Below are 17770 nucleotides of genomic sequence, written 5' to 3' on the forward strand. Positions count from 1 at the left end.
GCAAATGCCCAAGCAACAGTCTGAAAATAATTCCCCAAACTGAGCGTACACCCACCCTCAGTGATCCAGAGCCTTGAGAAGAAAAGCATCCAGACATTTCCAGACACCAAGCATTGCCCCTTTGAGCGGTGACATTTAATTTTTTTTTCCAATGGAAATGTCACGAAAATATGGCATGCGCAACTTTCTCCTTGGGAGGTAGTGTGAAATGAGCGCTGGCTTAGGGTCAGCTGAACTGAGTTTAAATTCTGCCTCTACCGTGGCTTGTCTCGTGGCCTGGGTCAACTTACTTGGCTTCTATTGATCTCCGTTTCTGTATCTGCAAAATGGGGAGACGATTATGGCAATGTTGTGAGGATACAGAAAGTTTATGTATGGCGACAGGCACGTAGTGAGGGCTTACTCATTACGTGGGAACTAGCAGGCTCTTTTCACTTGAAGACGCAGAACCTAACGCTACATTTTTAGTTGAATCAGAGCAGCTAACGAACATCCATGGCTGTGAGTGGCTGCAGGGGCCACAGCAGGTACACCTCCCCGTTTGCTGAGTCATCTGTCATTGTTTTGTAGACTTGCCCTGTTTTTTTGCTCCCTGCTCACTGTCATTTCTCACTGCTACTGGGGCATTTCCATTCCCACCTCCTAATCACCGCAGTCTTAGGATGCAATGAGCTTAGTGCAAACTAAGAGCATGCAGGCTCAGAGGGGAAGTTTAAGGGGCCCCTTTTGGGGGGGGGACTGGAAAAGCTTCCCCAGGAACATTGGTTTGGGCTGCTCAGAGGACCCTTTTGCTGGTCTCTGGAGTTGGGCAGGCCTGGGTGTTAAGTCCCATCACATCACTTACTGGCTCTGTGACCATGAGCTTTTAGTTTCCTCATTTAACAGGGACATAATAATACGAATAGGTTAGTCAAAGTTAAATTCTTGGAACCTAACAGTCACCCAATAAGACACGATGATAATTACTCCCATCTGTGTTCAGCTAGGCTTGTTGAGTTTTCAGAGGCTCACAGATATATAATCTGATTCATTTTGAGGATGGGACCCTGGATCCTCTGTAGAGAAAGTAACTTGATCTGCCACTGGGCAAGACCAAGATTGCTTATTTCTCAGTATAACACTTTTTTTTTTTTTTCTGAAAAGAGGTTTTTGTGCAACTTTGTGCTGGAATAAAGTTAGGGGCTCCTAGGTAAAAAAACAAAGCCCTTTCTTTCCCACCATGGAATTAGGGTCTCGAAAAGCTCTGGAAATTTGAACAGGTTGTAAGCCTCATCTCATCACTTACTGGCTCTGTGACCATGAGGAAGTGGGCAACACTGTGACCCTATAGTGAGGGTAGATTTTCAAAAAACCTGTTCTGAATAGAACCCCCTAAGTGCCACAGAGAAGAAGCAAAGCTAAGGAAGGAACTAACTCTCTAAGGTCTGCCTTGCTTTGGGCACTTCCATATTTTATTCAGCCTCTATGAAACAGCTACCATCCATGCCTTCCTGATAAGGAAAACTGAGAGTCAGGGAGATTAAGTATCTTGCTCAAAGTCACACAGCAGGGATGGAGCAGGATCTGAATCCAGGTCAGCAGTCACCAAAGTCACATCCTCTCCATCACCCCACACAGCAACCAGCAGTCGGCAGCAAGCTAGAGAGAACCTGCACCTGCCGGGAGGCGCACGGTTGGATGCCAGCTGATGAGGTCCCCTTGCTGATCTGCAGGCTTGCAGTAATGCAAGGGGACACGGGTCTCCAACATAAAGGTCATAGGCTTTCGGTCAGATCTGGCCTGTGCACCTGGGTCAGCTGCTAACTTGCTGTGCAATGTTGGGCAAGCTGTTCCTTTTTCCCAGACCATACTCGTACCACCTAAGAGGCTCTCTTAGATTTTGAAGTAGTGACCAGTCCTGCTGTATGAGAGGCTGAGAGCTGGGAAAGGGAGAGAGGCATTGGTGGCCCAAGGGGAACACATGATTTGGCACCTGGGGGACCTGCCTTCGAGTTCAGCTCTCCTACCGACTCCTGTGTGTTCCTGGGCATTTCCAAGCCTCGGTACCTTCCCGTGAAAATGAGGACAATCACTTATAGAATGTACAGAGAGAGTGAAATCCGTGCACAGAGAGAAGCAAAGGACCACGTTGCCTGAGAGTAACAGGGACAAAAGCAGTTAAGTCAGGTAATGATTCATCTGACGGAAGAGCCACCATCTGCTCTGGTTCATCACAGGTAGGACAGTTCTGGAACAACCCATGTGGAAAATATAAGACAAAAGTTCTATGGCCAGGAGCTCCACGAGTACTACACACACCTGTTGCAAGGCCTGACTCAGAGTCAAACACTGTTCAAAATCTTTAGAATATGTGGCAACTTCTAAGCTGTTGGCTGTTGATTCTGTTTCCTCTGCCACTTACACTTTCTGGGTAGAGCTGGATCCAGGTCGGGAAACAGAGAACTAGACCATCTCAATAGCCTCTATCCTGGCTGGTCTCCCAGCCTCCAGTATCATAAAAGTCACATTGCAGGGGGCTATCCAGTGGCTCCCCAAGGGCCCTCAGAGAAGCTGGAACTTCTCAAACATGGCGCCCCTTCTCACCCAACCGCTCCTGCCTTGCCCTTGATGCTAAAGGAAGATCCTGAGCCTTGGATTAACTACTCCTGGTTGCTCCCATGATATCAGGCTGTTTCTCTCCTTCATGCCTTGCTCATGCTGAACCCTCTTACTACTTTGGCAAAATCTTATATAACATTTAAGATACAGCTCTGTGTCACTTGAGAATGTCAGCTGGGAATGTCTTCCCTGAACTCTCATAATGACCTATGTATATCTCCATAAGCATGCACTCTATTGTAATTATGTTCTCATGTTTTTTGCTTCCCAACTCAAGTGTGACTTTCTTTAGAAAATGACTTCTTCACGGCTAGTTCACTGCTGTCTCCCAAGTAGTTAAACAGGGCCTGGCCCTGAGTGAGTGCCCAATAAATGTTTGCTGAAGGAATGAATAAACAAATCGTTTTGATCCCCTGTGCCCCATCCATTCCTGGCATGTAAGATGCTCAACGCATGCTTGTTGAACTGAGCTGAGCCAATTTTTTTTTTTTTTTAAGTAGGTTCCATACTCAGCCTGGAGCCCAACACAGGGCTTGAACTCATGACTCAGATCAAGACCTGAGCTGAGATCAGAAGTCAGATGCTTAACTGACTGAGCCCCCCAGGTGCCCCTGAACTGAGCCAATCTGAAAGCTGCAGCCCTGGGGCAAAGTTAGTTGCTGGCAAAGTCCAAGGGAAGAACCTTTCTCACCTGACAGGGGCTCCCCGTGACTGAGCGGGCTTCAGCATCACCGTGATGGTCGTGTCTGTTTCATTCAGTGGGGTGTCTGTGTCATATTCAGGCATCGACGGAGCTGGGCAGAGAGCAGAGAGAGGAGGGCACTCAGCACAGGTCCCAAACCCAGCTCACCACCTCCCCGTTGGGGCCATCCCTAAAGATACCCAGGATGACCAGTAGGGGGACATGTGGGAAAGGGTTCGGTGAGAGGCACATGGTGTCCCAGGCTTTCAGCAGAGCATGCTCTCTTTCCCACCTGCCCTCGGGTCCCTCCCAGGTGCGCAGGAGCCTGGGGAAGAATGGCCATGAGGTGGCCAGCAACCCTCAGGAATCAAAAAGTTCCACACCAAATAAACAGATAAATGCAGGAAGTCTAAGTACTTAACAAAGACATGAAGGCAGAGCCGATCTTGTTCAACACATTTGAAATGCAAATCACAGCAGTGATGAACTAGTTCCTCTTATCTTTTCTCTCTCTTTTTTTTCATGAGACCCTCCCTTCTCTCAGCCCCAACTGATAGGAGTATGAAAATCTAATCCCTTGGGAAGGTAATCTAGCCATTTATATTAAGAGCTATTAAAACCCACATCCCTTTTAATTCAGTATTTCAATTTCTGGAATTTAATCCTAAAGTTATAATCCAAACCAAGGAATTAAACTTTATTCTGTAACAAGTTTATGAAGCATTATGTTATAAAAACATGGAAGCACCAAATATATCCAACCACAGGGGAATGTTTAATTAAATAACGTCCATCCACTTGACAGAACATTATCATGAAAGCAATGTACCAACATGGAAAACGCTTATGGTATAAAGATAAGTGAAAACATTAAGCTGCAAAAACCACTGTGGGTATCTATACAAACTATGTATGTATGCAGGCCAGAATTGCACAGGGACTCTCAAAAAATGAAAATTGTAAAATGGGATCCGAGATAATTCTGTATTGATGTTGCCCGATGGTGGAGGGGGCCCTCCCAGGGACGGCGGGTGAAATCTCAGACTTCTATGGCTTTGGACTAGTCATTCATTCATTCATTCATTCATTCATTCATTCATTCATTCATTCATTCTCAGACATTTCATGAGAACTTGTGCTGTGCTCTGTACTGCCAAAAGGAATATTGCTGAAAGCACATTTTTACAAACCAATTTGTATGAGAAAAAAATGTACTATTTAATGCAGTTGTGTGGTAAATTATTTGCTGAATCACTTAGCATTCCCGCTGGTCTAGTCTAATTAGTATGTTTTTTACACTTTAGGAAGTTCGTGGATTCGGTTTCTTCACAAGACTACCATGCTAACACGTTAGGGACTGCATCATCCTAATTGCTCCAATACCACCAGGTGACAGCTGGCTCTGCCCTTTTTTGCTCCCAGAAAATTAGGAATGGGGAAAAAAAAAACCCAGAATACGCTTCTTCCCTTTTCCCTTTCTATTAAGAGAGATACCTGAAATTTTGGTGGCAATCCTAGTGGTGACAGGGGGTCCGAAGCCTTTTGCTGTGCTGGCCTTGATGGTGAAGGAGTAGGTGGTCCCCGGGTACAGACCCACAAAGAGGTGGTGGGTTTCATTCCGGAGCTTGAAGACTTTCCCCCGCTGGCTGGAGAGGTCAGCACTCGGGTCCAGTGAGCCAACAGCCTTGTAGTTGATCTGTACGACAAGCCAGCAAACAAATAAGTAAATACCTCACTCAGGAAGCTGGACAGAGCTCATCCAGGGAAACATCAGGAGAGGCAAAGAAAAGGAGGCATGAAGGCTTGAACAGCAAGCTCTGCTGTGACCGTCCACTTTCCAGATTATCCCAGCCTCGAATACTCCACTGTTGATGCACGGGAGCCTTGCTGCCCAACAGAAACAGAATGTGAGCCACACACCTGCTTTTCAACCTTCTAGTGGTCACATGAAAACAGAAGAAAGTAAAAAAGAAAGTAAAATTAATTTTAATAATATATTTTGTTGAACCCGATATTTGCAAAGAATTATCATTTCAACCTGTAATCAGCCTAAAAATCTAACACGGTATCTTATATTCTGTTATTCATATTAGGTCTTAGAAATCTCGTATGTACTTTGTCCTCAAGGCACATCTCCATCTGGACTAGCTACATTTCAAAAGCTCAGGAGCCATGTGTGGCCAGAGGCTGCCATATTGGACAGCACCAAGAGCGGTGTTTATGCACGGCATCCGATAAGAATGGTTTGGAAGGGGGCGCCTGGGTGGCTCAGTCATTAAGCGTCTGCTTTCGGCTCAGGTCATGATCCCAGGGTCCTGGGATCGAGCCCCGCATCGGGCTCCCTGCTCGGCGGGAGGCCTGCTTCTCCCTCTCCCACTCCCCCTGCTTGTGTTCCCTCTCTCGCTGTGTCTCTCTCTGTCAAATAAATAAATAAAATCTTTAAAAAAAAAAAAGAATGGTTTGGAAGGCTAATTTAAAAGGCAGTTCCCGTGTCCCTTGGTGTCCACATGGCGATCTCTGGTGCTTTTTCTTTTTCTTTTTTTTTTTTTACTGCTCTTCACTTTATTTATTTTTAATTTGTTTTTATTATTATGTTATGTTAATCACCATACATTCCATCATTAGTTTTTGATGCAGTGTTCCATGATTCATTATTTGCGTATAACACCTCGTGCTCCATGCAGAACGTGCCCTCCTTAATACCCATCACCAGGCCAACACATCCTACCACCCCCTCCCCTTTAGAACCCTTAGTTTGTTTTTCAGAGTCCATCGTCTCTCATGGTTCATCCCCCGCTCCGATTTCCCCCTCTTCATTCTTCCCCTCCTGCTATCTTCTTCTTCTTCTTTTTTTATTTTAACATATAATGTATTATTTGTTTTCTCTGGTGCTTTTTCATGCATTATCTTGTTCCTCTTCCCCAAACCTTGGGGCATCAGGATACTTATTCTCATTTTTAATGGTGGAGACACTGAGGCTCAACTGGAAGTAACTTGCATGAAATCAGCACTTTCCAAACTCTCTACAGTAAAGGCCCAGTTTTGTGTTTCTCAATCCACTGCTGACCCATCATGATCTGCAGACCACCTGGGACTCATCACGTGAGTCTGGTCACAGCCAAACTGGTCTGCACTCCGTGTGATGAGACCCGTCCACTCATCACACACTTGGGTGTTGCAGCAATGTCAAGGTACTATGAGAGTTTCTAAGCGTTCACTCCCAATTTCTGCACTTACCCTGCTGTGAAAGTAACCAAACAGGTGGCATTCCAGCACCAGCCCCCACAGATCACATTTTGAGTGCCACATTCCTAAATCACACAGTTGTTAAAGTGACAAACACAGGATTGTGTGTTTGTTTCATCTAGTCTGTTCTATTAAAAATGTTTTATTAGAGTATAACATACATACAGAACACTATACAGTTCAATGAATTCTTACTAACAGGACACAGGCCAATAACCCAGCACCCAGTCAAGAGACAGAACATCACCAGAACCAAGACGTAGCCTTTGTGCCCCCTTCCCATCTCCTGCCTCCCCCCACCACAACCCAGCAAGGATAACCTCTATCCTGACTTCTAACAGCACAGACTAGTTTTGCCCGGTCTTGTACTTTATATAAATGGAACCATACAGGGTGTACTCTTGCATGTCTGGCTTCTTTCACTCCACATCATGTTGGTGAGAGTCATGCAGGCTGTCCCGTGTCACTAGAGATCACGCATTCTCGTGGTTATGCAGTGTTCTACCACCAACACACGACAAACCCAAGTCTGGGGGATCTGAACGCTGTACTCCTTATTCTATAAGGAGCTGCCTGGCTTGGAGACAACACATCATTACCTAAAGAATGCATTCATTCGATCCATTTACTCATCCACTTATTCGCTCCTTCACGAATGTTTCCCGCGCAGGCCTGTATTCTGGGACCTGCGCTGTGTTCTGCTGGGAACAGCCCAGGTGAGTGCAGGTTTGACCCTGTGCCCTGGGGTCTTCCGTTCCAGAGCGAGGCAAGGCAACAACACAGACACCGAACGTCACTCTGTCTTCTGTAGAGAACGTCTCAGACTCAACGGGGAGACCAAACCCAGACCGCAACAGGAACACACCAACTTTACATCCGAAATAAGCAGTTGGCTGTTTCTGGCAAGGGCACCAGACGTTTTGGAGACAGAGGTAAGTTCTCTGTCCTCTGTCCTGCAGTAGGTGTGTAGGAATCGATGTCACCTGCCGAGGAGCGAGGCCAGACTACTTGGGGCAGAGCAAACCCTGGAGGAGAAACACGCAGAGCTGAAGGATTTGGGCACTTTGCAAGCAGAGCCACCGGCCAGGGGCACCCGGGCCGCAGGTCCTTGGCGAACCTGTCCCCAGCTTTCCCTCTGGTCACCTCTGCCTCCTCCAAGCTTCTCGGAGGGAAGCACTGCAAACATCTGCCTCTCTGTGTGTGAGTGCTGTTCCGAGGCAGGGGGCACTCGCAGGAAGCTCTGGATAACGAGCACCCCCAGTGACCAGACTCACGGTAGCTGATGTACACATTCGCTGGGCTCCTCCCACGTGACACCCCCACAGCATCCCAGGGGACTTCTTGGAGGGATTCCACTCTGACTGCCTCCAAAGGTAGCCAGCTGGGGAACACATCCATCACTGGCTTCCTTTCCCTTCCCCACTCCCGCTTCTCAGTAATCTACTTATATTCGAGTCTATGTCTCAGGGTCACCAAATTAAGACAGTGTGCTCCTGGAGGTTTCTCAGGGGAGAGGTGGGGTGACATCTGATGATGACAGAGTCAGAGCAGAGGTGAGAGCATTCTAGGTTCACAGCAAAGGGAACTGCCTGGGTGAAGGCCTGGGGGAGGAACAGGGTTGGGACGAGTGAGGAGAACCCAGTGTGACTGGTGGGTGGTGAGCAAATGGGGGAGCTGAGCCCCCCATGTGCAGCTGGATTCCAGTTTCCCGGTGGCACAAGAACAGAGACATCCAGAGAGCTCTGCTGGGTGGCAGCTGACCCCAGTCCACCAGGTGCTCATGCATTTTGAAATTCTGCCCCTGTCCCCTTGCCTGGGCTGGTGGCAAGCACACTGATATACAGACACTGGGAGGTAAAACTCATGCCTTATTTACTAGCCAATTCCTTCCCTGCGCTCCAAATTCAATCCAAAAGCGACTCAATTTCCACTGAGCTGTCAATATAATATACCGTGCTCCCCTGCTCTCCTAACCTTTCCTGGTATTACAGGATCCTCACTTACTTGTAATGAAACACTATGAATAAATCAATGTATGTTAATATAGCGTGTCTTCAATTTTTTATGAAGGGCTTCACCAAATCTAATTCCCACTGCTTTGTCAGAAACAGTCTTTGAAAAATTTAACTTGCAAGTTTTACGAAGTTAGTTGGGGATTGGCCTGGGGAGGGAAAGCCAGGAGGTGAGAAAAATGGAATGGGATGGAGCTGTGTGGTCATAAAATGCATAATGCAATGTGAACTTTGGAACTGGAAGAAGAGCAAGATTTGTTAGAATAGCAAACATAAAATAAAGAGTTAGTGGGGGAAAGGGTGCTGAGCTGCCTGTCAACCCGGGTCTGTTTTAATCGCTGTCAGGGAGATTCTCAGCCAGAAGCCAGAGTGAGCACTTCATAAGGAGAATCTAGTCATATCACCCCTTAGAGTCAAAAAAGCAGTGGTTTCCCATTGCTCTTGGGATTAAGAGCACACTCTTACCCTGTGGTTTTCATCACTCCTGCGCCATCCCTCTTGTGTTCCAAGGCTCTATTCCAGTGTCTGAAAAGAGCTATGGTTCCTTTGGCCACAGGGCCTTTGCACCAACTATTCTGTCAGCTGAGAACACTTACCCCTTCCCATGCCTTCCTTTCACCTAATTAATGACTCCTCATCTTTAGATCTCACTTAAAATGACACTTCAACAAATGGATGGTCACCAGAGGGGAGGTGGGTGGGGGGATGGGTGAAACAGGTGAAGGGGATTAAGAGGACACTTATCCTGATGAGCACTGAGTGACATACAGAAATGTTGAATCACTGTATCATACACCTGAAACATGTAACACTGTATGTTAACTATACTGAAATTTACAAAAATAAATACATAAAAGGCACCCTCCCCCTGCAAATGACACTTTTCATGAGTACCTTCTCCGACTCTCCAGTCCTCCTATTTTATGTTCCCAGAAGAACATCTCTTCCCTTTGAACCACTAACTTTACAGTGAGCCATGCAATTGTTTCATTCATGAGTCTCTTTTCCACTAGCCCAAGGGTTGAAAAAGTAAAGCCTGGAAGCCAAATGTGTCTCATCATCTGTGTTGGTACATAAAGGTTTACCGGAGCACAGCCATGCCTTTCAGTTACGGATCACTATGGCTGCTTCCACACTTCAAGGGGGGAATTAAGTCATGGCAGAGAGACTATGGCTCATACAGTGTAAAACATTTACTCTCTGCTGCTTTATAGAAAAAGTTTGCTGACCCCTGTAGTAGACTTTAAGCTCCACAAGGGCAAGGATCTTATCCAGATAAGATACATGCTTCCCCATGCAGTATAAATGAATGATCAAACTAGCTATGCAGTTTGAGCAATTTGCTTCACTTCTCTGAGCGTAGGGTTCTTCCAGGGTTAAATAATCATTTTAATTTTGGTTTCTGTTTGATTTTGCAGAGTAACCCCCACTTCTTCACTCCTGGAAGGCAGCCTCTTTGATCAGGAGTGAGGCTCCAGGGGGGTCCATGAGCAGCTTCTGCCTTTGCATCAAGGCTCTGGCTGCGAGGGACCATGGGTCACCTTGTGAAGAACAAGCAGCCTTTCTAGCCCAGGCTGCAGAGGATGCGGCAAGAGAGGCAGGAAGAACAGAAGGAAATGATTTCCCTCAAAGAGCCCCACCAGGAAAGACCTGTTTGTTTCTTAAAGACGCTCAGATTGAGCCGTGCTGTGGTCCAGGCACTGGGCTGGGTACGGGGTAAATTCAGACAGAGCAGCTGATGAGATTCTGGTCCTGAGAATGAGATACTGCATGGAGGGGGGGAGGGTGAGGGAAGATATGAGATAAAATAGGGGTGAGGGAAGTGGCCAGGATGCAGAAGCAGGGGTCCGGAAGTTGCAATTATGACAAAAACGCAATTTGGGGGCACTCAGTATGTGCCAGGCACTGTGAGGGGACCTCACACAAAAACCATCTCCTTTAATCCTCCAAAAAATGGTTTGGGTTCTTTATGATCATTGCCATTCCTTAGCTGAGGATACTGAGGCCAAGAGAGGTGACAAGTCAAAGCAGGCATGAGGGAAGCTTTGTGTGCCAGGGGGCAGTGTGCTGACGGACAGATGGGAACCCATAGTTCATGAAGTGTTCTCCGCTGCCTCTACTTCCCCATGGTCTCATCTCAGCTGGTGCCTGAATGTGGGCGCCATGATGCGGCAAGAACTTGGAGAAGTCACTTAGAATACACGGAGATGTCCTGGAAGGACCAGAGCGCTGTTCAAAGAGCTCACTCACAACTAGATGACCCCAAGTGGAGGAAACCCATAACAGCATCAGCTGCATAAAGTGTGTCAAGACCTGCCTGCTTATAGTGTGATGCTCCAGAAGCATCTTCCATAGCTTAGCACCCTCCCCCCTCTCACTACACCCCTGCTGTCTTTGTCCTAAACCCCTTGGGGGAGGGATAAGTCAGCACCCTACAATTAGGCATCCCATCTATTCCTGACTTTCTCCACATGGCTTCCGACCTATACTCCAGAGGTTTCACCCTCATAGAGTCCTAACAAGGTTACCAACATGGTCAGTTCATTTAAAAAAAAAAAAAAAGGTTAAATTAATTTTATTTTTCTTTAAACTCAAAACAAACGGTTGAAATATTTTCTCCCTTTTTTGGATCCATTGTAAAAGGGTTTATAGGCATGGTCTTTGCCATCTTGGTGAGCTCCAAGGTAAACAGCCAAGAAGAGACCTATTCAAGGTCAACTCTTCTCGTCAGACGTGTTAGTGTTGTCTTTTTGGGTTCCTGAAAATTAAAAAATCAAATGTGAGCACGTTCCTTCTGAACAGTGCGGATGCAGGGATGGCTGAAGTGCACATGCCAGTGACTTCTTGGCCACGGGGCCCTCGTTTCTCCTAGAGAGCGGAGGGCTGTAACTGCAGCAGGAAAATGAGTATGACTGACACGTATCCTCCTGCTCCTGGTGTTTCTAACCCAGTTTTTTGACTCTGGGGACAAACACAGGCGCTGATGGATACTGCCAGGAACCAAGTCCTTGAGGAACACAGATTGTGGGAGTGACCGGTTCTGCCCGAGAGAGTGAGGACAGCCTCCCGGCGAAGCTGCCAGAGGGTGGGGCTGGGCCCACGGTCCTCGGCCCAGACTCCAGAGCACAGAACGCCCTTGAAGACCTTTTATAAAGTATTAATGCCTGCACCTTACCCGAACTAACGGAGTCAAATGCTCTGTACACAAAGACCTGGGCATCAGTACAGTTTTAAATTTCTCTAGGAGAGGCTATGGGGCAGACAGGGCTGAGAGTGGTAGAGCTGGACCCTCTACATGAAGGGGATTAAGCAGAAGAATTGCAAACCGGGGGCCGTGCCAAGGACAAGTGTCCTCAAAAGGCATGCTGGAAGGAAGGGGACTCACCAGGGAGCACCACAGTGCAATGGTGAAGGCTGCAGGCAGGACTGTGGGTGAATGCGGAGTTCGGTGGACCCCAGTGAGAGGGAATGACATGTCTGCACAGCCTTGTCTCCCCCCAGGGTTACTAGCTACTGTTGTGGTTTCACCAGCGGAACACAGATTCTTTGGCACCCCTCCCCCCCCAGAGGGGGTCCTGATCCCTCTCTCCTTGAGTGTGGGCTGGACCTAATGACTCACTTTACATAGACCTAGTACGAAAGGGGGATTATAGTAGCTTAAAGTGGAGAGACCTGGCTGACACCCCCTTAACCAAGTGATCAAGGTCAACACTGCCAATGATCAGTCATACTGAGCTCAAGAGCACCTCTTACGATGTGATGAGAAGGGTATATGCCCTCTGTGGTCTTTTTCCCTAGAATCTCAGCCCACCAATTAAAACAAACAAACATATAAACAAACATCAGGGCACTTGGGTGACTCAGTCAATTAAGCGTCTGCCTTCGGCTCAGGTCATGATCCCAGGGTCCTGGAATCAAGCCCTGCATTGGGCTCCCTGCTCAGTGGGGAGCCTGCTTCTCCCTCTCCCTCTGCTCCTCCCTGCCCCACTCATATTCTCTCTTACTGTTCCTCTCTCTCTCAAATAAAAAAAATAATAAAATCTTTAAAAAAATACAGATCAGACCAACCCAGACTCAATGCTGGTCAGCACTCTTAAAAAACATCAAGGTCTTAAAGACAAAGAGAGACTGAGACACTGTCACAGAGGGGAGGAGGAAGAGGAGACATGACATATAAATGCTACATGGGAACCTAGAGGGGAGAAAAGGACACCTGTGGAAAAAACTCAGGTAATCTGAGAAAAAAGTCGGAGGTCTAGTCAACAGTAAGGCACTGACGTGAATTCTCAGTTTGGATAAATACACGGTGGCTATGTCAGACGTTAATATTCGGGAAGTTGCGTGAAGGGTATAGAACTCTCTGCACTGTTTTTGCAACTTCTCTGTAAATTTAGAATTACTTCAAAATAAAATGTCCACAAAACAACAACAAAAAGTGGCGTGCCGGTTTTGGTACCTGGGAGGTCTTTGTGGCTGCAGAACAGAATCTATGACAAGTATTCACTGAGCTCTTGCCTTGGCCCTGTGCTAAGCACCAGGGAGCCTTCAGAAACATACAGTCTGGTTGGGGAGATAGGCACGCCCACAGGAATGAGTGGTAAAGGCACAGAAGGTTTACTGCTCTGAAGGAAGGGAGGCTGGTTCTCAGGAGAATATATATTAGAGAAGGTTTCTGGGGCCAGGACGTCTTTCCCAGAGAGAGTGAAGGTGTTAACAAGGCGAAGGAGTGAGAGATGGCTGGGAGACAGGGAAGAAGGGAGGAAGTAGAAGCTGCAGAGATGTTCCTGGGTAGGATGACTGCTGGCCTATGTAGTGCTTTTGTGGAAACTAGAAAAAGGCACTTCTCCAGGCAGATGCAGGTCCCTCCATCCCAGCCCCTGGTACATCAGTGAGCTGAGGGTGCCCCTGTGACAAGAAAAAGATAGACCCTTCTCCATGCCCAGTCATAGTCCGCCTGACAAATACAGTTCAGTTCTTCGTGGATTTCATCCTCTTAGTGGTGTGTCATTGTGCAGTGCACAAACTATACAACAGAACGTGACAGCCCCGCTTTGAGGTTGGTCGTAGAATACCCGAGTGTTTAGATTTTATCTTGATGGTAATAGAAAGCCACTGAAGGGGTGGGTAGGCCATCAAGAGAGAGACAGGGTCATACCCTAATTTAAGAGCAGTGCTACTGAAATTGTGGTCCAGAGCCAAGATAGCATCAGCATCACCTGGGAGCTTGTTAGAGATGCAGATTCATGGGCCTATCCCAGACCTACTGATGAAAATGTCTGGGTTGGAGCCCAGGAATCTGTTTTCACAGGTTCTCCAGGTGATTCTCACGCATGCTGAATCTGAACAGGAACATTTCCTGGCAAGGGGAAGAAGGATTGAACTGACTGGAGGAACAGGGCCCTTTGGGAGGGTCTGGCTCTCATCCAGATGACAGGTGACACAGAAGGCCTGGTTTAGACTGGAAGCTGAGGGGATGGGGAAGGGAGTAAATTCAAGAGCTGTTGAGTCCTGGCTGGTGAAGAATAGTATTCCCAACACTTGGCGCCAGGCCTGAAGGCAGATGAGACTTCGAAGGCTGGACACTGATGGGAAGAGCTGTGAGAGTCCGCTAGCCTGGACCTCCTGATGCTGCTGACATTCAGGAATGGAAAGAGTAGGGAAAGGAAGCCCATGGATCTCAGTCTTTGGAGAACCTACACTGAAACCGAGAACAACCACTTATGGAGCTAAGTGCCTAGGATGTATTTTGTAATGTCACCTGCCAAAGCACTCTGCTAGCATTTGCCAGGGCCTGCCAGGCTTCTCTGGCTCCCAGGGTCAGAGGCCCAGACTGTGGGTTTGGTTTGCCCTGCAAGCATCTTGCCTGGGCTGCATTCCTTCCGCAGAGCTGCCAGCACAGGGACCAAGACCTGCAGTGGCTGGGCTCGTCAGGCCAGCCGCTGCCCCGAAGGGAGCTTGTCATAGTCTCGTGTGTGCTCCCTCAGTTGCCACAGATCAAAGAGGTGTTACAGAGGGGAAGCTGGCTTGTTTGCCCAACATGGCTTTTACTGATTTCCAATCAATATCCTGTTCACTAACTTTGGCTGGTTTCCTGGCGGCTTCGGGATCAAACACGAGGAGGAAGCAAGCTCAGAATCCAGTTGGCCCAGGGTCATTAATATTTACCACCCAGCAACCCAAGCTGCAAAGTTGGCGTGTAGGTGGTAATAACAAGAACTAACATTTATTGAGTACTTACCTTGTGCACCTCCCTCCCTTCCCTGAATCACCACCTTGGCCTTCAGCTCCTGGCCAAACTTCAGGTGAGTGCGTTCCTGTCAATACTTGTCCCCCTCCCTGCCCCCAAAGCACCGCAGCCCTTCCAATCCCTACCCCTGGGCTTCTCTCAGTGTCCTCCTCTCCCTTCCTCTGGCTTCCCCACATGGGAGGGATATTCTGATAGTTTCACTCTGTCAAACTGCTCTGAATTTCAAAGACGCAGGCAGTCAGATTCCCATAACAGAGCCACCACCAACTCGGATGGCTCTAAATTCTTCCTTCCTAAACTGTCATAATGTAGCTTAATAATATGAAGCTTGAACCTCCTTTCAGCTTTTAATCTCATGCTGGGGTGCCCTGGGTGCTATGATTTTGTTATTTTCACAGAAACCTTCTTGCTTAATGAGTCTGTCTAGTGATATTCCCAATTGCTTTTAGTCTGCATTGCAATATTTCCTGGGTTTCTAGATGTAAGCTGCTTGCCTTCCAACTTCACACTCAGCTGATTTCTGTTCTGCTGAGTTTAACCTGGTTCGGTTGCTAAATTGCGTGACCAATTCCTCTCCAGTTGGCTTTGGGCATGGAGATGTGAGAGCAGTCGAATAATCCCTTGACCCTGCTCCCCAGAACCTTGCAGCGCTGCCCATGGGCTTTCTGGCAGAGACAGCCTGGGGAAATCCTTCACTGAGGGCAAGGCCTGGATTCTATTTGTTTACTGCTGTAATTGCCATCACCCAGCTTGGCGCAGAGCAGGAGTCAATGAGGTTTACTAAATGAGGATTAAGGATGAAAATGTAACAAACTCAGAATGTGGTACAGCCCGGTTTACACTGAAGTCATTCTGATGCCAAAGTCCAGCATTTTCCACCCTGCGCTGCACCTCATCCTTGACCCTCTGCACGTGTCCACGTGTGACCACGTACCAGAGGGGGGGAATGCGGTGGTGGCCACCTGCAGTGGTCAGACCACAAAGCTTTGTCGTGGGTCCATCTGGGCCTGCCACCCCGTGGAGGGACTTGGCAAGCATCCCTGACAGCTGGACCCACACCTGGTCCATAGCTGACACTAAATTAAATTGTGTATTTAATAATTAATGAGGCCCAAGTTGGTGAAGCTCTTGTGCTCTTGGGGCTGTTTCCAAACCTGTATAAGCAGAAAGACCCTTCCGTGCTTTTCTATTTTTTCGTGTTTTTTACAAATGGCCACAATCCTTTGACACTCATCCCCTCAAGAGGCGGAGTTTTGTCCCCCTCCGTGAGTCTAGAAGGACTTGTGATTGCTCTGACAAATAGAACATGGAGGACATGATGTGGTGTGACTTCTGGGACTGGCTCACAAGGGCAATGCAGCTTCTGACCTGTCCACAGGGGGACACCCGAGTCTACAACACACAGGCTGCTGTGCCAGACGCTGCCATGCTGTGAGGAAGCATGGGACCCACAGAGAGGCGAGAGGCCCCGCTGAATCCAGGCTGGGAGCCATAGCTGTGTGGGCACCAGTCTGGTAAGTGAGCAAGCCTCCAGATGGTCCCGCTTCTCTGTCCGGTCACTCCTAGTCATCTGAGTCTATTTGGTTGAATCCCTAGACATCGTGGGGCTGAGACGAGCCACCTCTGCCACGCCCTTTCGAATTCCTGAGCCCAGAATCTGTGAGCATAGAGAAGTTGTTGCTCTCCGCCACTAAATTCTGGCATGGTTTCTTATATGGCAATAGTAACTAGGACACCATTTGTCCATGAGACTTGACAGTTTCTTGGGAGCATGGGTAACATTTTATTCACTTTTGTATCCTGAAAAGGAAACGCAGTAGATGTTCAATAAGTGCATAACTACCTTCCTAACCAAATGATCAAAGTTAGCAACTACAGTAATGAGAAATATGGACATCAGGAGCCTCCTGGTAAGACGCTCTGAGAAAGGCATATCCCTTGTGTGGTATTTTTGCCCAAAATGCCTAAGTCACATTGATGGGCTAATCTGGAATCATGGAACCACAGGTCAGAAGCCAAAGGCTCAACCCTCTGCTTCCCACCTCCTTGTAGAAACTTATTACTCTAATAATAACAACGAGATGAGTTAATATTTATTGCCACTCAACGTTTTCCAGGAGCCATGCCAAGCACTTTCCACACATTACTCATTTAATCATCACGCATGTAGGAGACTATGCCATTATTATCCCCACTTTACAGACAAGGAAACTGAGGCTTAAGGAGAATAAGTAGTTTCCAGGCTTCTCAAAGCTAGTGAGAGGCAGAGCAGGCTTGCCACCCAGGCGGTGGAAATCTAGATTCTACCTGCTTAATCTCAGGGCTCCGGTATCCTAATGAAGAGGGGCCAGTCTTGTTTCCAGGTTCTGGGACACCAGAAACTGCTGTGGAAACCTGTCTGCTGAAGGATTAGCTGGCATTAGAGGATGTGCCTGGAATTTGGGGATACAGGGAGAGCTCCAGGTTAGAGAGTTGGGGGGGGGGATACAGAAGCCAAGGTTCAGGAGGACTGGGTAAAAGTGAATTTGGAGAATGGGGATGATGGGGGGCTGGCCCCCAGACTGCACTTCCTGAGCACCCCAGAGGGTCTCTCCTTCCGACCTCGAGCTTCCTGCCTCCTCCTCAGAAGGCTGAGGCAGGGGGTAGATTCCAGAGGGCTTTCTGAGGAGAACTTCACTGATCACATAATAACATATTCTGGGGCAGCAGGGGGCTGAAGGCTCAAGCTTCACTCTACTGCATTTTTCTCATTCAGCATTTTCCTCATGAAATTAAAATAAAATTGATTTTATCCCCCCCCCCTCAAATTAGGCATTAAGAAAGGAATAAAAGGGTGGGCATATTGGAGATCTGAACATTAATTCAATCCAGCAGAGCACATATGTAAAATGTTTTATGAGCCCCTATTAGCAGGGGAAGGTTTTGTGAAAAAAAAAATTATATATATATATATATATATATATATATATATATATATATATATAT

The 17770-nt window shown here is 47.5% G+C and overlaps 1 protein-coding gene across 1 annotated transcript in view; it reads right to left on the reverse strand.

Moving 5' to 3' along the window:
* The window catches only part of PTPRT (protein tyrosine phosphatase receptor type T), an 831114-nt gene that overhangs the window by 298833 nt on the left and 514511 nt on the right, over positions 1 to 17770 (reverse strand). The window contains exons 10-11 of the mRNA XM_044919044.1: positions 4775 to 4976; positions 3290 to 3392 (exon numbers count right to left, since the gene is read on the reverse strand). Coding sequence (XP_044774979.1) covers positions 3290 to 3392; positions 4775 to 4976 — 305 coding nt within the window. The remainder of the gene's footprint in view (positions 1 to 3289; positions 3393 to 4774; positions 4977 to 17770) is intronic.

Source organism: Neomonachus schauinslandi, chromosome 10 (genome assembly GCF_002201575.2).
Source record: "Neomonachus schauinslandi chromosome 10, ASM220157v2, whole genome shotgun sequence".
Classification (NCBI taxonomy): Eukaryota; Metazoa; Chordata; class Mammalia; order Carnivora; family Phocidae; genus Neomonachus; species Neomonachus schauinslandi.